At 35.6% G+C, this 21,994-nt stretch overlaps 2 protein-coding genes across 2 annotated transcripts; both read right to left on the bottom strand.

The window, feature by feature from the left end:
* Positions 1–1,969: 1,969 nt before the first annotated feature.
* On the bottom strand, positions 1,970–21,560 carry LOC127161748 (fucolectin-2-like). Its single transcript, XM_051104460.1, has 6 exons — positions 21,512–21,560; positions 21,091–21,385; positions 20,840–20,994; positions 18,697–18,979; positions 18,349–18,445; positions 1,970–2,053 (listed from the first exon to the last, which is right to left on the bottom strand). Exons 1-6 carry the CDS (start codon positions 21,546–21,548, stop codon positions 2,000–2,002), a joined length of 921 nt encoding a protein of 306 aa, XP_050960417.1. The 5' UTR covers positions 21,549–21,560; the 3' UTR covers positions 1,970–1,999.
* Positions 7,877–10,620, bottom strand: LOC127161749 (fucolectin-1-like). Its single transcript, XM_051104461.1, has 6 exons — positions 10,268–10,620; positions 9,625–9,701; positions 9,203–9,497; positions 8,967–9,121; positions 8,480–8,762; positions 7,877–8,244 (listed from the first exon to the last, which is right to left on the bottom strand). The coding sequence occupies exons 2-6, from the start codon at positions 9,695–9,697 to the stop codon at positions 8,094–8,096; spliced, it is 957 nt and encodes a 318-aa protein (XP_050960418.1). The 5' UTR covers positions 9,698–9,701; positions 10,268–10,620; the 3' UTR covers positions 7,877–8,093.
* Positions 21,561–21,994: the final 434 nt, after the last annotated feature.

Raw genomic sequence — 21,994 nt, 5'->3', positions numbered from 1 at the left:
CATCTGTTGTGACCATACCATTAACACAATTTGTGTTGTTTTAATACAATATGCAATCAATTATCATGTTTCTAAAATGCTTACACATCATGTCAGAAATGAAGATCTAATCTTCCAAACCTTAAATATAGTATTAAGCTTCTACTTCTGCAACAACAACAGCTCAAAAGTATTGAAAAAATTCTCTCTATATAAAATACTATAACAACTGATTAGCACCTTTAAGTAACAAGATCACTGAAATATTTAGAAAAACTGATTCCATTAACAGTTTGAGGAATAGTCAGGTGTTGAAGCTCTTTCCATTACATCAACAACATAGAGAAAAAAAAGACTTCTTTGATTTGGTTTTGTGGATGCAGAACAACACAAAAAATCAGAGAGAGAAAAAAAAAAATGCCTGGCAAAGGGAGAGGAGTAGTTCAGAAAAACAGGAGAAGAGTTAGGAGAGAGGAGTAAGAATGTGTTGGACTGTGCATTTTTATGTTTGTTTGTTTTTTCCCCCCTTTACACATGTGAAACCTATGAAAGCTTATTTCTGCCATAGAATATAAAGGGTAATTTGACTTTTGTATCTCACAATTCTTATTTTTTTTTTTTTTTTTGAATATACAGTATCTCTAATTCTGATAAAGTCTGAATTGCAAGATGTAAACTCACAATTCCAGTAGAAGTCTGAATTGTGAGATCAAAAGATTACTGTTTTTATTTTATTTTTCTTATACTGTGATGGAAACAAGTTTGCATAGTAACCAAAGGCCATGTATAAGCTGCTGTTGTTGCAAAAGGGGCTTTACACTATATTTAAAGTTTGGAACATTAGGTCTTCATTTCTGTCATACTGTGTTTAAGCATTTGTAAAAAAGATAAGAAAGATCCATGATTTTGGTATGAAATAAGATTGTGTGAAAAGAAAATTTCAGCATTTTAGAAACGTATGAATTGACTAAATATTGTGTGAAAACAACATGAATTGTGCTAACGGTATGGCAGATGTTGTGCCAATTGTGTTTAGAGTTTTGAAAATGTGACTACAGATTGGACAAAGCGATGTTAGCAATTGAAAAAAAAACTGTAACTGAGGCCTGTAGAGTCTGAGGTGAAGTTCTGTCATTTGTGCCATAGATGTAGAGAGGGTGAACAGACGGTTGCTGATGACAATGACCGAAAACACACCTCTAGTTAAAAATATTTAAATCTTTTTTTTTTTTAAGAAGAAAACTGTATGTTCTATAAGAATAATTGTGTTAAAATGTTTCTCTAAAACTCGTCCAATACATTTTCTTTGGGAAAATCACTGAACAGGTAGTCTGTATGTGCTCTTGCATTGTCAGTAGATATAGGGATGAGACTGGATGAGGCAGACAGTTCATGCAATAATTGTTTTAATTACACGTTTAATACAGAGGCAAAATGAAGTAACTACACATTTTGTCCAAAATGAGTTTACTGTATTACTGAAAATATCTTATTATCACACAATATAATATGACTTGTGATAGATGAATTTGACTTGATCAAGTTCATTTTCAAAGAGCTAAAATATTGTGAGTAGTGATTGTGGCTGCTGTTTACTGTGTGAATAAACAATCCTGATGTGTTCTGATTAAGTTCTACAAGACATTTTACAATCTTCGATGACCTGGAATGCTGGGAATCTTTTAAAAGCATAATCATAAAATAAAAGCATAATTTAGAAAAATAAAACAAAAGAACCCTATAATGGCTCTGTCAAGTCAATATCATTAGCTCAGGAATAACAGAATGCTGCCTGTTGCATTGTGTCATATTTGGAAAAAAGGATAAAAGATGATATGCTTACAAACACAAGTCTGATGGAATAGCAAACAAGCTATTATATGTATTATATTATATTAAAAATCTATTAGCCTAGAGTGAGTTGCTGTAGGTTTAAGGTAAAGCCCTTCAGTATCCAAAATGTACTTTTTTCTTCATGTGGAGCATGACAATTATTGCAGGTTAATTTTTTAAGTGCTTTTCAATCCAGTGGTGATCCGTACACTTCAGCCTCACACAGTGTAAGAAATTCTTCCTGTCCTGGAATAACAACATTAATATAATGTCCTTCCATCCCATTACATTCAAAGGTGGTGGACAATCCAGCGGGAATGGAAGAGATCACAGCACACCTGAAGAAAAGGAGAGTTAAGCATCTGACCAAATTCTAAACTACCATCCATATCCAAAGCAAAATCCAGCAGCTACACTGCAAGTCGATGTAATTAAATACAAGTGTTGTGAGATTAATAAACAATAAAAAAATAAGCAATATTGTACCCATGTCTAACTAAGTTATGTTACTCTTTTAGCACTGAGATTCTCATACTGCAGAAAATTTTCAATGTATTTAAAGGAAAAAAAAAATTGGAGCTGAATTCATTTACCTGGGATTGTTATTGCCGATGTTGTCCAGACTGTTTCCAATTCTGATTTCTGCCCCATTCAGTCTTACAGAATTATCACCTTCTCTAGTTGTTATTACCACTGAAATCACTTTGTGCCTTTTCAGTAGGTCCAGTCTCCACCAGGGATTGAGAGCTTTATTCGTGTGGGAACAGGATCCATGAGTGTAAACACTATCTTTGTTTCCATCAACGGCACTGAATGCAAAGCCATTTTCATACAGGGAAATCTGTGTAGCTTTCCCTTTTAAAGCCACATTTTCACCTACAACAACAGATGAGATCCAAGTGAATTCATAGTTTTGAACAAAGAATTTGCCTTATAGTCTACAAATGAAATGTAGGACAACAACATTGTTGCTTTATTAAATATCTGCTGTTCTGATTACTTTTATTAGAGCCACACTGTTCAAATCCTGATCATAAATGTTCATATTCTCACCATCAGGAGCTGGATAACCGTAAACCTCAACCTCACAGAGAGTAAGAATTCGATCAGATCCAGGTATGACCACATTGACAGTACGGCCTGAAATGCCTTTCTTCAAATCAAAAGTGACGGATCCCCCATCTGGAATGGATGAAATCTGTGCAGCCCTTTACAGAAATCACAGCACAATGTGTGATTGTGTGTTTGTGTATCACATTGTTCTTTAAGATTTTAAATAGTTTTGTAGTTTTCTTACAATGGGTTGCTGTTGCCGTTGTTCTGCAGAGAGTTTCCAATGTGTATCTCGGCTCCATCAAGTCTTTCAGGACAGCAGTCTTTTCGGTTGGTGATAGTTATGGACGTCACTACGTACTCGTCTAGTAAATTCAATCTCCACCATGGGTCATTTTACAATTTAGTATGAGTACAGGATCCATGATGAAAATGTGAGTCAAGATTTCCATCAATAGCATTACTGGCATGGCCTTCTCCTGACCAACGATTCCTGACCAGGTCTGATTGTGTGGCCTTGCCATATAAAGCAAGATTTTTGGCTGAAATTGACAAAGCACTTTAGTCAAAGATTATTTTATACCAAAATATGAAAACAGTGTCTATAATATTTCATCATAAAGGAATTTTATGATTTATAATTCAATTTTATAATGGAATTAGTAGAATTTTTTGGGGATTTAACAGAATGTAACTAAAATCATTTTAGTAAGTAAAATGTAACACAGTGATAACATGCACATGAAAATATATTTTTAAAAGTGCCTGTATGATATGATCACATTAATAATTTATTAATATTGATACTGACATTTTTAAAAATGCACATGTATTTTAAAACAGAATAAGGGTCTCTCAAAGACAAAATAAAGTCTTCATTTTCCCAATAACATTCATGTACTCTTTAATCCAAATTTTCCCTTTTTAGGCTTCAATACATCTCTAAGCACCATATTTCTTATAATATCATGCTGGGGCCAAATTTTTATACTCTGCTTCACAACGGTAAGGTACTGTCCACATTTCTGCCACAATAAGGGTAAATTGGTTATTTTATGTTAGCATGAAATAATCTCACACTTTTCATCGTGTCTGGATTGGGATTCGAGTCTCAAGAAAGACCTTGGTCGCCACTTTCCTTCTGGGTTCCTGGGGCTCTTTCTCTTCCACCATATTCAGCAATGCCTCTGTCTAAAACATCCCATTCTCTTTTAAATTCTTAAAAATGTCATATTTTACCTTCAATGTAAAGCATGTACAAAAATTTGGTTCCAATATACATCTTTTATTCCGTCATATTACATCTCAATGTTTCAACAAACTCTACATTTCCTTTTTTTAATATTCTATTGCTTCATTACAGTTGTACTGTCATTACCTAATACGAAGTCTTAACTGCAACACCATTTCTTCAACACCGGTTCTTTTCAACACACTGTGGCTTCTTTATTTCTTTATGCTTTTGGTATATTGCGTTGGATCGATATGTAAATGAGATCTTCATTGTAATCTTCGTCTGGCTCACCTCTGCTTGATGTTGCAACATGTTTTCTTCACTATTATCAAACTCAGACATCTAACTTTCATCTAACAGACATCAACTGTTACTGACTGGTGTCTGTCTTGAATGTCTTCCACTTGTGAATAATCTTTATCACTGTGGAATGATGGACATTTTTTGGAAATGCCCATATCAGCCAACAACTGCTTCTCTAAGATTATTGCTGATGTCTTTCCCCTTTGGCATTGTGTTAACACACACCTGAAGGCTCCAGACCAGCAAACTGCCAAAACTTGTGCTGTTATAGAAATGATAGATGAATGACACTGATGTACAAGCACCAAACACTGATTGTAAGCCTAAACTTCACAAAAACTAAACTGTTTTTTCAAATCTGATTGGTTAATCACAGTGTTGTTCCAGGGTCAACAAAGATGTTGATCCAGGAACATGTTGTACTTGGTAAAATCAGGTTCTGCAGAGGGGGCTCACAATTGCTGATGATCAGTTAATCAAAGGTAGGCCATTACTTACTCTCTTAAAGGCGAAGTTTACTCCCAGAACAAAAATGTACAGATAATTTACGTACCCCCTTGTCATCCAAGATGTTCATATCTTTCTTCATATCTTTCTTCAGTCGTAAAGAAATTGTGTTTTTTGAGGAAAACATTTCAGGATATCTCTCCATACAGTGGACTTCTATGGTGCCTGCGTGTTTGAACTTCCAAAATGCAGTTTAAATGCAGCTTCAAAGGGCTCTGAATGATCCCAGCCAAGGAAGAAGGGACTTATCTAGTGAAACGACTGACAATTTATATACTTTTTAACATTAAATGCTTGTCTTGTCTAGCTCTTCGTGAACTCTTTGTATTCCAGTTCAAGACAGTTAGGATGAGTCGAAAAACTCCCATCTCACTTTCTCCTCCAACTTCAAAATCGTCCTACATCGCTGCAGAAGTATGACCCAGATGTTGTGGACGTGCAAAGAAGATCAAACGCCCTTTAAACAATTCTATCATTTTGCATTGATTTAAAATTTTGATCACTGATAACAAAATTGTACTAAAACATCCTTTCTATGCAAATAAATAAATACATTTAATCAAGATAAATCGTTTCAAAGAAAAAATAATTTCTAAACGTATGCTTTAAAAATAATTGTGTTAAAATGTATCTCTAAAACTCTTACCGCGCATATTTTCTTTGGTCAAAATGTGTTCACGTTGTGGTTTTCATTGTGCAAATGAATCGCCCATGTAACCAACGGTCCAATCATTAAAGAGCTGAGATAGTCTGTAGATAACCTTGTAGTGTCATTAGACAGGAACAGAAGTCGCAGTTGAGAGCGGTAGAGGCACATTTAATGGTGATGTATTTTATGCCTACACTGCCATGCATAGGCAAAACTAAGTGATTACACATTTTGTCAAAAACGACTTGGCTGAACGACTGAAAATCGGGTATTTTATATAATACGGTCTGTGATCGATGGGTTTGACTTGATTGTGTTCGTATTAAGAGAGCAGAAATAATTGTTGCAGAAATAAGTGTTTATGATTGCTGTCTACTGTGTGAATAAACAATCCTGATGTGTTCTGATTAAGTACAAGACATTTTACGATCTTCGATGACCTGGAATGCTGGGAATCGTTTAAAAGCATAATCATAAAATAAAAGCATAATTATTCTAAGAAATTTAGTTTAAATAAAATAATAACAGAACACTATAATGGCTCTGCAAGTCAATAAGATTAGCTCAAGAATAACAGAATGCTGCCCGATGCCATGCGTCATATTTGAAAAGGATAAAAGATGATATGCTTAAAAACACAAGTCTGATGGAACAGCATACAAGCTTGAATAGACTTTAATGTTTACTAATCATAGGACGTTTTGCTGTATTATTGTGTTTTTTCTTTTCTCAAAAAGACATTAATAATGTCCAATTAACAGTGATTGGAATGTAGTTTGTTAACAGCTAGATATTTTTGAATTTATATGTGTGCCTGTGTTTCTGACTCTGATAAATTAATTTACCCATTGAACAGTGCCATTAAATGTCAGTACGAATATCAATATGATGTATAATAGAAGAATAATGTACACATATATTAATTGCATATGGCGTATATTTAATTTTCCTGAAATAATTTGTATTCTTCATATTACTTGTATGACTGGGTATTTAAAAATGTAATCATTAAATAGGTCCCAATGAAATTGTACTCGCAAAGTAAGCTCTGGGGGTCAAACATTATGACACGCAAAGTGAATCGCGCACATGACTGGACAGAAAGTGAGGCTTACGAAAGGGATTTCTGTGTTAACAAGCCTGGAATCGAGGCTTAATCTGGCATGCCCTTCCTTCATTCATGTCATTCAAGATTTAGCGATCCAAACTTGCTAATGATGTGGGAACACAAATTCGAAAAGCATATGTTGTCCATAAGAACGTAATGACATCTCTCATAAAAGTGAACAATGGTCTAAAACACACTTTTAGCACACAAATATACCATTGGTACACTATGTCTGCCGCCTCACCGGAAGTTGTACCCACGTTCTTTTTTTTGAAACTTGTGGATAGCAACCGGGATTTCTAACGGCAGCTGCAGTGACGCGTGACTATACCAGTGACAAGTCTTGGTTATAGTCTTTGGCTCAATCAGTCATCTCAGGGTTTCTGTTGGTGATGGTCATTATATGGTAGAGTATATCTTTGCCAGTCTGAGTAAATAGTTTATTGTGGGAGGAAGTGGTGATGTATAGAAACCTTAAATTATTATTATTATTAAAACCGTGAATATGCAACACAGTAGAGGAAGTCAAGTGAACACACATTGTTACCACTAGATAGCACTATTTCCCCTGAATCTGTAATAATCTGTCTGTTTTGCGCTATTGGAAATCCAGTGATTACTGGCTCTAGCTTCACTTGCATAATGTGCATTAAAATTTGTTTAAATTATAATTTTAATTTGGATTAATTTTAAAAAGGCGTAGTTCGCTAATGAAGGACAAGAGCGATACACAGCTCGAAAGCAGCAGAGCTTTTATTATGCCACAATCGAGCGCTTCCGCTCCTTCTGGTCATGCGTATATGAGGTAAAACAGTGGTGTTTTGTCATACTAGATACATTTGAGTCCGTTGAAAGTTCTGTTATAATGTGCGTTCGTCACCTGTCTAATAAAATGCATAACATATTAAAGTGTCTTTGGTTTCCATGTTTTCTACAAAATAAAACTGGAAAATTGATGGCGGATGATGCCATTGGCAGGTGACTCAAGGATGTGGTCTTTTACACTAGTTAAAATTGCTTATTTCTCTGGATTTAATACGGATATGTAAGTACACAAGTCAGCTAAATATATAACACTGTTTTTTTTTATATTTTAGTAAAAAAAAACTTACTGTACACTTTAATCATATTTTAAAGAGACTACAAGCAATTATGAAAGTACATATAAAGATGTACTAAAGTCCCACTTCAGTGGTTTGAAAAAAATCACTCAGTAGTTCAACTAATTGCATTTAATATAACCTTAAAAATATGATACATTTGTAATTAATTACACATAGAATTTGCACTTATGTGTGTTCTTTTAAAGTATCTTATTTGCACAATAAGTACAATTTGTATTTAAGTACACTTTTTTCACAAGGGAAGGCCTGAGGATGAGTACATTTTCAGCAAATTAAAAAAATCAATTGTTTTTTAAGTGCTTCTCAATCCAGTGGTGATCCGTACACTTCAACCTCACACAGTGTAAGATATTCTTCCCGTCCTGGAATAACAACATTAATGTAACGTCCTTCCATCCCATCACATTCAAACTTGGTGGAAACACCAGGAGGAATGGAAGAGATCACAGCACACCTGAAGAAAAGGAGAGTTAAGCATCTTGGGAAACTCTGAACTACCACTAACATCCAAAGCAAAACCCAGCAGCTACACTGTAGCAAGTCAGCGTAATTAAATACAAGTTATGAGATAAAAAAAGCACACAATATTGTACTCATTTGTAAGTTACTTTTTTAATGCTGTACTAATTCTCATACTTTCTAATTGTATTAAAAGAAAAATGAAGAGATTTGGAGATGAATTAATTTACCTGGGATTGTTATTGCCGTCGTTCTCCAGACTGTTTCCAATCCTGATTTCTGCCCCATTTAATCTTTCAGGAAGATTATCTAGTGTGTTTGTAATTACTACTGAAAACACTTTGTGCCTTTTCAGCAGGTCCAGTCTCCACCAGGCATTGAGAGCTATTTCGGTGTGGGTACATGATCCATGTTTGTAAACACCATCTTTGTTCCCATCAATGGCATTGGATGCAAAGCCATAAACATAGAGGGAAATCTGTGTAGCTTTCCCTTGTAAAGCCACATTTTCACCTACAACAGATGAGATCCAAGTGAATTCATAGTTTTGAACAAAGAACTTGTCTTATAGTCTACAGATGAAATATAGCACAACAACATTGTTAAATCTAAAATATAACTGAATTAAATTTTTCTCTCTTTTTATTAATTACTTTTATCAGAGCCACACTGTTTAAATCCTGATCATAAATATTCTATAAATATTCATATTCTCACCATCAGGAGCTGGATAACCGTAAACCTCGACCTCACAGAGAGTAAGAAGGCGATTATACCCAGGTATGACCACATTGATGTAACGGCCTGAAATGCCTTTCTTCAAATCAAAAGTGAGGGATCTCCCACCTGGAATGGATGAAATCTTTCCAGCCCTGTACAGAAATCACAGCACAATGTGTGATTGTGTGCATGTAACCTCATCACTATAAATAGTTTTAATGTAGTTTTCTTACAATGGGTTGCTGTTGCCATTGCTCAGCAGAGAGTTTCCAATGTGTATCTCGGCTCCATTAAGTCTTTCAGGAACTTCTTTTCGGTTGGTGATAGTTATGGAGGTCACTACGTACTCGTTCAGCAAATCTAACCTCCACCATGGGTCATCTTGCCATTCAGTAGCAGTACAGGATCCATGATCATAATATGGGTCACGATTTCCATCAATAGCATTGCTGGCATGGCCATCTGCTGACCAAGGATTCCCGACCAGGTCTGATTGTGTGGCCTTGCCATATAAAGCGAGATTTTTGTCTGAAATTGACAAAGCACATTAGTCAGAAGTTATTTTTATACCAAAATATGAAAGCAGTGCCTTTAATGTAGTGCAAAGCACATCTGTATTATTGAAATAAACCAACTGTACATTTTTTATCTTTACCTTTAGCTGTAGCTGTGTGTGTAAACCAAGCCATCATAGAAATACAAAGCAGGAAAAACACATGCATTTCCATTGTTCTGAAAATGAGAAAAACCAAGCTTCTAAAAAATATGCTTTTTTATTTACAGTTTCATCATAAAAGAATTTTATTATCTATAATTCAGTTTTCTAATGCAATTAGTAGAAGAGTTTTAAGATTTAACAGAATGTAACTGAAGTCATTTAAGTAAGTAAAATATCACACAGTGATAACATGCACATGAAAATATATTTTTAAAAATAAAATAAATCAGGTTCTTGGCAAGTCTTAATTTTGAAGAAAAAAAAACAAACAACAACAACAACAACAACAACAAAAAAAAACTGACCAACAACAACACATGACATAACACATCATTCTATTATTTATTTAGCACAAATAAAGGCAATATGAAAAAGCCACAGGTGACACAAGTGGTTTTCACATCGTTCTGGAGGAATTTTTGCCCATTCTTCTTTACGACGGTATTGGTCAGTTTATTGAGGTTTGTGGGCCTTTGTTAGCTGTTTGTTGGTGTGTCCTTTTATCTTACATCCTTTAACCCTATGATTATTCAGGTAGGGTAAGAATAGTCAAATTTAGCTTAAACTATAAAGTACTCACCCGCCCACAGGTAGCAGTCCTTCAGGAATGATGTAGAAGACTCCCTTGTGTTTGTTCTTGTTTGAGGCTCAGTTATAAGTATAGTCTTACGGGAGGCAATCGTAACAACAAAATCTCTTATTTTATTTGTTACAATACAAAGCAGTTAATACAAAAATAAAACAAAAAATCGGCTAAGCTACAAGTTATGTACTTCAGACTTAGCGCCCCTTGTTAGGGTATCAAGTGTCCTTCACGCTTAATGCAGGCTGCATCTGAAGAGTAGTTCACTCCTCAGACCTTTTTATAATACTTCTTGGGTAATTCCAGTTACTCGTCAATGTCTCTCAGGACAGATGTCCTTCCTCTGTCGTTTATGGTCCACCTGTGTTTAGTACTCTTCCTTTTCTCCATCGTAATCTTCATCTGGCTCACCTCTGTTTGATGTTCTCTTCACTATTATCAAACTCAGACATCTAACTTTTATCTAACAGGCATCAACTGTTGCTTATTCATCCTAACAAACAAGGTATTTTTCTAATTACTGTCACAAACTTTATCATTTAACTGAGGCATGTAGAGTCTAAGGTGAATTTCCGCCATTTCTCTGAGTGTAACGACATCGTAATCTTCATCTGGCTCACCGCTGATTGATGTTCTCTTCACCATTATCAAACTCAGACATCTAGTGTTTACAGTCGTTGCTTATTCATCCTAACCAACAAGTTCTGCAAGTGCAAACATTATTACATTAAAGCATGTATGGCATTAACTTAAAAACAAGCAAATAATATAACACTGAAACAGATAAATAGCAATATCAATATCCAAAACACCCCCTTCTTGCTTTTCAGTCTAATTACTCTTTCATTTTCAGGTGCATATACCCTTAAAAGGTTTTGGTCTTTTTGTGAAACTTCATTAATTTAATGTATATCTGGCCTTTCGTAGTTATCTTAATTTTCCCAATAACATTCAAACAGGCCAAATTTTTATACTCTGCTTCACAACGGTAAGGTACTGTCCAAATTTCTGCCGCAATAACGGTAAATTGGTTATTTCATGTTGCCATGAAATAATCTCACACTTTTTACAGTGTCTGGATTGGGATTTGAGTCTCAAGAAAGACATTGGTCGCCACCTTCCTTCTGGGTTCCTGGGGCTGTCTATGAGATAAAACATCCCATTCTCCTTTAAGTTCTTACAGTTTTTCTCAATTGCTTAAACACATTTCTTGAAATTATGCCTCGCTTTTGCAAAACTCTAAACACAAATCCGTAACTTCTAACTCAATTCCCCGAACTTACTATATTCAGGTCAAAATGAAGCTCTCCACTCAAAACAATTCAATCTTGCTGAAAAAAACAAACTTTGCTCTTAGACATGACACACAAACCCTCAAAAACACACACACTACAACACAGTTTTACACACTGATGAGATCAATTCAAAACAATACTACGAAAACTGGTAACAAGTGTTGCTTGAAAAAAAAAAAATTCACATGATGAACACAACAAATGTATGCATTTGCAAGTGTTTTACAGTTTTTCTCAATTGCTTAAACACATTTCTTGAAATTATGCCTCGCTTTTGCGAAACTCTAAACACAAATCCGTAACTTCTAACTCAATTCTCCGAACTTACTATATTCAGGTCAAAATGAAGCTCTCCACTCAAAACAACTCAATCTTGCTGAAAAAAAAATAAACTTTTCTCTTAGACATGACACACAAACCCTCAAAAACACACACACTACAACACAGTTTTACACACTGATGAGATCAGTTGAAAACAATACTACGAAAACTGGTAATAACTGTTGCTTGGAAAAAAAAAATGATGAATACAACAAATGTATGCATTTGCAAGTGTTTTAATCTTTAATTTATTGTACTGTAGAGTACAGCACAAAACAGCAAACAACAACAAAAATAATTATTCTACCCCAGCATCCATGTCTTTGGTCTGGGACAGGCCAAACAACCTCCTCAACATCACACTCTAATTGGTTATAACCCTGGCACGCATCAGCTAAAATATAGAAGACTGCTTGTTTTCTTGCCCTTGCACTTCCCATTTCTCTTCCATGTTGTTGTCGTCGTCCTCCTCCTTCTTCTCCTCCTCTTCCTCTTTCACCTCCTATTCTTTGTCTTCGAAATTGCATATTACTGTATGCAGGATATTGATTGAAAAAGACCAGATAGGATTCACAGTTACACTTTTACTAGTGGTCTGACAAAAAAAAAATCAACATAAAAAAAAAAAAAAAAATAAAATAAATAAAATACATTACAAAGTCATTGTGAAATAGAAAAGAAAAAAAATATGGGCAAAGGCCGAAATATAAATTAGAAAGTCCAGAATTTGTAACTCTTGTGTTGTCCTCTGTCTATATATGCTTCCCAACTGAAGGTTCATGAGATGTTGAGATGTACCTTTGAGCTATTTCAGAGAACTGCTTTATCATCGGTTGATCTGTAGTCTCTACATTAGTGAAAGTCAGTATTCACTTGAACAATTCATGGCAAATTTACAAAAAGTCTAATAGAAATGTGTAGAATATGCTTGACAGCTAGATCAAAAATGTAGCATTTACTGCAAAGACATATACAATGAGCTAATGACTTGATGTTTTGAGGGGTAAGACTATAGCAACATGACAATAGGAACTGATAATGTAAGAAAACCGCAGACAAATCAGTTGCATAATCAGCTGCATGAATACACCAAAGCAAACGCAACTTGTTAAAAAAAAATTGCACAATGTGCACAAGTGACTAGATGATGTGGAGGTTGAACAAGTAGTTTTGAGAATTTCATTTCTGATCTGAGAAATGCACCAAACTAAGCTGACTTTGGCACTTTTATCTCCATCAAAAGTTCTGATTGGTGTGTGATAGATTTTGACTCCTAGTGTTTCCACTTGGTTAATTGTGTGCTAATTGAGCTCAAACTTTGCAGACTCGAGTGAACAATATTGAATGCTAGTGCTTTCTAAATGATCACATGGTGTAAGCACTGAGAAATGTAGGGATTTGTGTGTAGAGTTTTGCAGTAACAGTTCACCAAATCTGACTCATGTGTGAAAGCAGGGGAATAGTGTTTATAGTTCAGGGAAATGGGTGTGCTTTTTGAAAAATGGCATTATGGTTTTGAAATTTTAGTTCAAAAGATTGGTTATAGTGTTTTAGCAATCGAGAAAAACTGTAATCCTTAATTTATTGTACTGTAGACAACAAAAATAATTGTTCTGCCCCAGCATCCTGTCTTTGGTCTGGAACAGGCCAAAGAACCTCCTCAACATCACAGACTAAATTGGCCCTGGACAGGCAGCAGTGGTAAAATCCTCTTGCAAGCCTGATCCAACCCTGGCATGCATCAACTAAAATATATGAGACTGCTTGTTTTCTTGCCCTTGCCCTTCCTATTTCTCTTCCATGTTGTTGTCGTCGTCCTCCTCCTTCGTCTCATCCTCTTTCTCTTTTACTTCTCTTCCTATTCGAAATTTCACATTACTGTATGCAGGGTTTATGACTGAAAAAGACCGGATAGGATTCACACTTACAATTTTAGTAGTCGTCGGACAAAAAAAAAAATATATATATATAGATAAAAAAAGAAATAAATAAAATACAAATACATTACAAAGTCACTGTGAAATAGAAAAGAAAAAGAAATAAGAGTAAAGGCGGAAATATAAATTAGAAAGTCCACTGTCAGAATTTGTAACTTTGCTTTCCAATTGAATGTTCATGAGATGTTGAGGTGTACCTTTGAGCTGTTTTAGAGAACTGCTTTATCATTGGTTGATCTGTAGACTCTACATTAGTGAAAGTCAATATTCACTAGAACAATTCATGGCAAATTTACAAAAAGTCTAATAGAAATGTGTAGAATATGCTCGACAGTTTATGACAACTAGATCAAAAATTTTGCATTTACTGTGAAGACATACGATGAGCTAATGAGCTAAGATGACTTGAAGTTTTGAGGGGTAAGACTATAACACAGAGAACTATATACATGAAATTCATTTTGAGCAACATGACAATAGGAACTGATAATGTAGGAAACTGCAGATAAATCAGTTGCTTAATCAGCTGCATGAATGTACCAAAGCAAACACAACTTGTTCAAAAAAATTAGAAAAAAATTTTGATGTGCACAAGTGACTAGCTGATGTGGAGGTTGAACAAGTAGTTTTGAGAATTTCATTTCTGATCTGAGAAATGCACCAAACTGTAAACTGACTTTGGCCCTTTTATCTCCATTGAAGGTTCTGATTGGTGTATGATAAATTTTGACTCCTAGTGTTTCCACTTGGGTAATTGTGTGCTAACTAGGGCTGTAACGATACGCGATATGAAACCGAAATCGCGACACTCAGATCCACGATCCTGTGTCGCGGTGTGATAAGGGAGAATCGCGACATACCCCGTGACTACCTTTCCAATCATGTGACGTCTGCCTGCAAAAGTTGAGCTAGTTGAAGAAGAACGTGAGGAAACATGGCAACCAACCCAGAGATTGCGGACCCTCCCTCCTCATTTAAGTCAGCAGTATGGCAACATTAAGGATGGCAATCGTGTAGTCGACAAGACCCACACAATTTGCCGTAAGTGCTTTAAGAAGCTTCCCCAAGTGACAGGCAACACAACCAACATGCAGATGCATATCCTACGGCACCATCCAGAAATCAATTTAGCTGCAGCACAGAAAACAACCCAGCAGCAGCCTACACTACCTAGTTTCTTCCAAGCAAAATTTCCACCGAATTCAGATCGAGCACAGAAAATTACAAATGCAATTGCAATTTTTATGGCACTGGATATGCGACCCTTTTCGGTTGTTGATAACGAGGGGTTCAAGTATTTACTCAGTGTGCTCGAGCCCCGTTATCTATTACCAAGCCGGGCGCATTTCTCGCAAAATGTGCTACCAAAACTTCAAGAGAAAACGAAGGCTAAAGTGGAGGAAGGGTTGAGTACTGCTGAATCCATCGCAATCACCACAGATGGATGGACGTCCCGTGCCACAGACAGCTACGTGACCATAACCGCACACAATATTACGGGCAATTGGCAAATAGCAAACCACGTCCTCCAAACACGCCCGGTGTATGAGAGCCATACAAGCGACCATTTATCGGGAATACTTAAAGAGGCTGTGATAGATTGGAAGATCAGCAGATCAAACGTGTTCCCGTTCCCGTGACAACAGACAACGCCAGAAACATTGCCAATGCTGTCGAAGCGGCCGGATTTTCACCGCAGGATGTGGCTACTAGGTGGAACTCTAGCCACGACATGCTCGAGCGCTACCTTGAGCAGCAGGCTGCTGTTTTCTCGGCATTAACAGACAAGAGTGTCAAGAAGAACATTAAAGACATCGTCACTCTGTCTGATGATGATGTGAAACTAGCTGAGGACGTGGTCCAGGTTCTTAAACCTTTGAAAACTGTGACAACCCTCATGAGCACTGAGCAGATTCCAACTATTTCAATGATCTTGCCATTGAAACACAGAATCCTGGCCTCCATGAAGCACAGTGGCTCTGACTCAACAGTAGTGAAAGACATCAAAGCTGCTATTGCACATGACTTCGAGGACAGATACCCTGATACGGATAGGGCACTAATTCAGTTTCTTCATATGAGCACTGCACTTGACCCCCGTTTCAAATCTCTACCTTTCCTTGATGAGACCACCCATGACACAATCTTCAAGAGTCTGACTGAGAGAATTCTGGACAATTGTTCACAGACTGTTCAGGTATTTGTTTGTTTTAATATTAATATAATTAAATAAATTTAATTTAAATATTAAATTATAAAATATAATTAAAAAATATAAAAACTTTATTAAATAAAGTGCTGTGTAAATCAGTTAGGCCTATTTATTTAAAGTCAGTATTTAAATATAGTCAGATAATAATAATGCTTAACTTTATTAATTTAGCTTCATTCATCCTGGATTTCATATCCTTCATTGTATCTAACATTATGCTGCAGTTATGTTATGGATTTGGTCTTACAGGCCCAAACTTCCAGGGATGAGACAGAGGAGCAATCAGAGATAGCCTCCAGCAGCAGTGACTGTCCTCCTCCAGCCAAAAGAGCACCAATGGCTGAACTGTTTGGAGACATCTTTCCAATTGAACAGGCATCATCATCATCCAAGTCTTTGTCTGAAGTGGTGGATGAGGAGGTGCAGCATTACAGAGCAGTGCAGAGCCTCTCAGTGGACTCAAATCCACTTGTGTGGTGGAAGGACAACCAGAACCAGTTCCCCCATTTAGCCAAGTTGGCTAAAAGTTACCTTGGAATCCCAGCCACATCTGTCCCCAGTGAGAGAGTATTTTCTACTGCAGGTGACATTGTCACAGCACAGAGAGCAAGCCTCTCACCAGACAATGTTGACATGATGGTGTTTCTGAAGAAGAATTTTCAACTCCCTTAAATCAAACGAGTTTGGTTTTCTTAAAAGAAATAAGTTGTTTATTTGTTTAATGTTTACTTGATTTGTGGTATGCAGCACAGGCAGTAAGCCTCAGTTACCTCAGTGTGAAAAAGTAGCCATTTAATTTACTTTTAAATGTAAGAGAACTTGATTGAAGAAGAATTTTCAACATGCTCGAATCATCTCCAAAATGGAGTTTAGTTCTGTTTGTTTTTCAACAGTATTTTGTTACAAAGAAAACAGAAGTGTTATAGCTTTGGCTATTTATTTATTTTATATATGGCTATTTATATTGTTAATAATTTGCATAGTTAATCTTGTTCTTTGGTGTTCAGTTTATAAAGATTTTTCAAATGTTATTTAATAAAAAATATTGTTTTAAAAATCGTTTTTTTCTCCCACCCCCCACGAAAAAAAATCGTGATACGAACCGAATCGTGGGTCAAAAATCATGATACGAACCGAATCGTGGGTTTGGTGTATCGTTACAGCCCTAGTGATAACTGAGCTCAAACTTTGCAGACTTGAGTGAACAATATTGAATATTAGTGCTTTCTAAAGACCACATAGTGTAAGCACTGAGAAATGTAGGGATTTGTGTGTAAAGTTTTGCAGTAACAGTTCACCAAATCTGACTCATGTGTTATAGCAGGGGAATTGTGTTTATTGTTCAGGGAAATGGGTGTGCTCTTTGAAAAATGGCATTATGGTTTTGAAATTTTAGTTCTAAAGATTGGTTATAGTGTTTTAGCAATCAAGAAAACTGTAATATATATATATATATATGTATATATATATATATATATACACATAAACATTTACAGGTGTTAGTCTGTTAATTTTATTACCCTCCAAATCCAGAATGTTGTTTTATCTCTCACTACTCGCGTAAGAATCCCGGGCCAAATACTGTTTTTATGACAAACACCAAGGTCATTTGGTAATTTAATTGCCATTTGAATCCACATCTCTGTGTTTACAAGAAGAAATCGATTCAAAATTCACTGTTTAAATCCTTTTTGACCACTGTCGAATACAGTGCAGTAACTGTTGCACTTTGCTGTAATTTGCATGCATATTTAGGCCTATCATTGAATGAAAAAAAAAAATACTGAAATGCTGGAAAGTATTTACAAGAGCAATGTTTCATTACTGTTCCACAACAGTAAGTGGGAGCTGTTAAGAACAAAAAGAAGAAAGAGAAGAAATGCATGTAAACAACTGAAATGGGTCATTATTATAGCAGCAACAAGTATGATACAATTTTAAAATATGTATTATATACAATTATATACAAATGTATACATATACATATACATATACATATAACTCATTTCCATCTTAGATGTCCTGTGGATGAGTACATTTTCAGGAAATTTAAATTTTTGGTTGAACAATTCAGAACAATATATGCGGTTTAATCGTATTGCAAACTCTGAGTAAATGTCTGTTTAAAGTAAAGCAACCAATATGTAGTTCCCCGAACACCACCCACCCCCCAAATTTAGATTCTGTTATTTTATGTCTTTTCTGTTTAGACCATGTTATTTAATATCCTTTGTCCTTCTTCTGTTATTTAAGTGCTTCTCAATCCAGTGGTGAGCCGTACACTTCAACCTCACACAGTGTAAGATATTCTACCCGTCCTGGAATAACAACATTAATGTAACGTCCTTCCATCCCATCACATTCAAAGGTGGTGGAAAAACCAGGAGGAATAGAAGAGATCACAGCACACCTGAAGAAAGAGTGAGTTAAGCATCTTGAGAAACTCTGAACTACCGTCCATATCCAAAGCAAACCCAGCAGCTACACTGTAAGTCAGCGTAATTAAATACAAGTGATGAGATTAAAAACAAAAACACAATATTGCACCCATTTGTAACTAAATTACATTTACCTTTTTAGTGCTGTACTAATTCTCATACTGCAGTAAATGCTAAATATATTTAAAGAAAAATAAAGAGATTTAGAGTTGAATTTATTTACCTGGGATTGTTATTGCCATTGTTGTCCAGACTGTTTCCAATTCTGATTTCTGCCCCATTCAGTCTTACAGAAAAGAAATCTACTCTGTTTGTTATTACTACTGAAAACACTTTGTGCCTTTTTAGTAGGTCCAGTCTCCACCAGGGATTGAGGGTTTTTTCGGTCTGGGTACAGGATCCATGATTGACATCACCATCTTTGTTCCCATCAATGGCATTGGATGCAAAGTTGTTTCCAAGGAGGAGATTTTGTGTAGCTTTGCCTTTTAAAGCCACATTTTCACCTACAACAACAGATGAGTTTCAAGTGAATTCATAGTTTTGAATAAAGAACTTTCCTTGCAGTCTAGAAATGGAATATAGAACAACAATATTGTTAAATCTTAACCCTTGTGTGTCAATAAAAAAAAAAGTTATAGGTCCACATAGGTCCTTCGTGGTCATGAAAAAATTTGAAGCTTGGGAGCACAGACTTAAGTTTGGTCTCATTTTAAAGGAGACCCATGGTATTATTGTTCAAGTAGAAAAGTTTAAAAAGTGAAACAAAAATAAGTTATAGAGGTTTTATAGGTGATATCTCAAAAAATTAGCTTTCAGGGAGATTTTGTTTGGGCGCAGTGTTTTCCCCATTAGATGCCAGCAAAACTCCACTGGTGCACACAGTGGTTGGATTTGTGATTTGCAGTTTTTCTCTCTCAAATATTACAAGAACACACACACAATTTTTTATAACACACTTAAACTACACTCTGACATCCATACCAACACACCCACACAATTATAGATGCATTATATATCCAATTAAAGGAAAGGCAAGATGAGCGCTTGAGATGAAAAAATATTTAAATTTAATGTTTTGAAAGAAAATAACCGATCTTTTCACTAGATAAGACCCTTCTTTCTTTCTCGGCTGGGATTGTTTATAACCGCATTTGGGATTGTTTGAAGCTGAATTTAAACTACATTTTGGAAGTTCAAAATTGGGGCACCATATCAGTCCATTATATGAAGAAATGTGCAGAAATGTTTTCCTCAAAAAACATAATTTCTTTACAACTGAGGAAAGAAAGACATGAACATCTTGAATGACAAGGGGTTGAGTACATTATATTCTTTGTTTTGGAGGTGGATTTCAACGGCACTGTGATTAAAAATGGCAGAGTTTAATGAGTTTCAATGAGAACATTTTTGTCCTTAAGGTCCTGAGAGGAACAATTTTGTGTACCTAGTGCATAAAATTTGAAGCTTGGGAGCACAGCACAGAGTTAAGTTTGTTACTATTTTAAAGAAGACGCATGGCAGACTATTGTTGAAGTAGAAAAAGTTTAGGTTTATGAAATTGCTTTATGAACAAAATTTTATATAAAATATATGTTTTATGAAATATGTTGAACTCTAAACATGCTAGAAAATCGAAGCCATAAATCTAAACAAGTTGTGTTCCAAATTTGAGCAGAAATTTGATTTGCTGTATTGGCCAAATGTTAAAAAATGGCACAATCTGGTAAAAAATGTTAAAAAGCCAACAGAATGAAAGGGTTTCAATAGGGACATTTTTGTCCTTAAGGTCCTGAGAGGAACTATTTTTGTACCTACTGCAAAGTAGGTTTAATAAAGGAAATGGGGATGAAATAGTAAAATTCCAATAAAAATACAAACCTGTGCCAAAATGTATGCAGCTGGCAATAACACAGGGAAAATGATTTAAAAAAAAAAAAAAAATGAAAGGACAAAAATGTCTGAAAGGTCGCACAAGGGTTAAATATGGCTTCATTGAATTTCTCCTGTTTTTGTCTCTTCTTTGATTAATTACTTTTATCAGAACCACAATTTTTAAATCCTTTAAATCGTCATAAATGTTTATATTGGTGGAACAGTGGCTTGGTGGTTAGCACTGTTGTCTCACAGCAAAAGGGTCCCTGGTTTGAGCCCCAGAAGTGACAGGAGACCTTTCTGTGTGAAGTTTGCATGTTCTCCCTGTGTCAGTGTGGGTTTATGCTGGGTATTCTGGTTTACTCCCAAAACCCCAAGACATGCAGGTTAGATGAATTGAACATGACTTGTGTGTATAGTGGACTTGTGTATGGATTAACTGGTTCTCGCCATGAATATAGCAATAGATGCCGAAATGTTCATATTCTCACCATCAGGAGCTGGATAACCATAAACCTCGACCTCACAGAGGGTAAGAAGGCGATTAGATCCAGGTATGACCACATTGATGTAACGGCCTGAAATGCCTTTCTTCCATTCAAAAGTGAGGGATCTCCCACCTGGAATGGATGAAATCTTTCCAGCCCTGTACAGAAATCACAGCACAATGTGTAATTGTGTGTATGTAACATCACATTGTTCTTTAAGAGAGCCTTTTTAAATAGTTTTGTAGTTTTCTTACAATGGGTTGCTGTTGCCATTGCTCAGCAGAGAGTTTCCAATGTGTATCTCGGCTCCATCAAGTCTTTCAGGAACTTCATTTCGGTTGGTGATAGTTATGGAGGTCACTACGTACTCATCTAGCAAATCTAACTTCCACCAGGGGTCATTTTGCAAATCAGTAGCAGTACAGGATCCATGATGAAAATCTGGGTCATGATTTCCATCAATAGCATTGCTGGCATGGCCTTCTCCTGACCAAGGATTCTTGATCAGGTCTGATTGTGTGGCCTTGCCATATAAAGCGAGATTTTTGGCTGAAATTGACAAAGCACTTTAGTCAAAGATTATTTTTATACCAAAATATGAAAACAGTGTCTATAATGTATTGCAAAGCATGTCTGTATTAATGAAACAAACCAACTGTACATTTTTTATCTTACCTTTAGCTATAGTTGTGTCTGTAAACCAAGGCATCATAGAAATACAAAGCAGGAAAAACACATGCATCTTCATTGTTCTGAAAATGAGAAAAACCAAGCTTCTAAAAATATGCTTTTTATTTACATTTAATCATAAATGAAGAAGAAGTCAGGAAATCATTTATAATTCAAATTTATAATGGAATTACTCTGAGAAGTTTAAGATTTAACAGAACATAACTGAAGTCATTTAAGTAAGTAAAATGTCATGCAATCATAGTATGTATAACGTAACCTGATAACATGTACCTGTGTAATATGATCACATTAATGATTTATTGACATTGATATTAACACTTTTAAAAATGAGTTTAATTGACTCACCTGTATTATTCCTGTAAAACAGAATAAGTTTCTCTCAAAGACAAAATAAAGTTATGGGCATTAAGTGCTGATCATCATCCAAAACTATGGGCCAGCTGTATTTAAATGACATTTAAAGGT

This window comes from Labeo rohita, unplaced genomic scaffold, assembly GCF_022985175.1.
Source record: "Labeo rohita strain BAU-BD-2019 unplaced genomic scaffold, IGBB_LRoh.1.0 scaffold_729, whole genome shotgun sequence".
NCBI classification, from domain to species: domain Eukaryota; kingdom Metazoa; phylum Chordata; class Actinopteri; order Cypriniformes; family Cyprinidae; genus Labeo; species Labeo rohita.
This window is presented reverse-complemented; position numbering and strand designations above follow the sequence as displayed.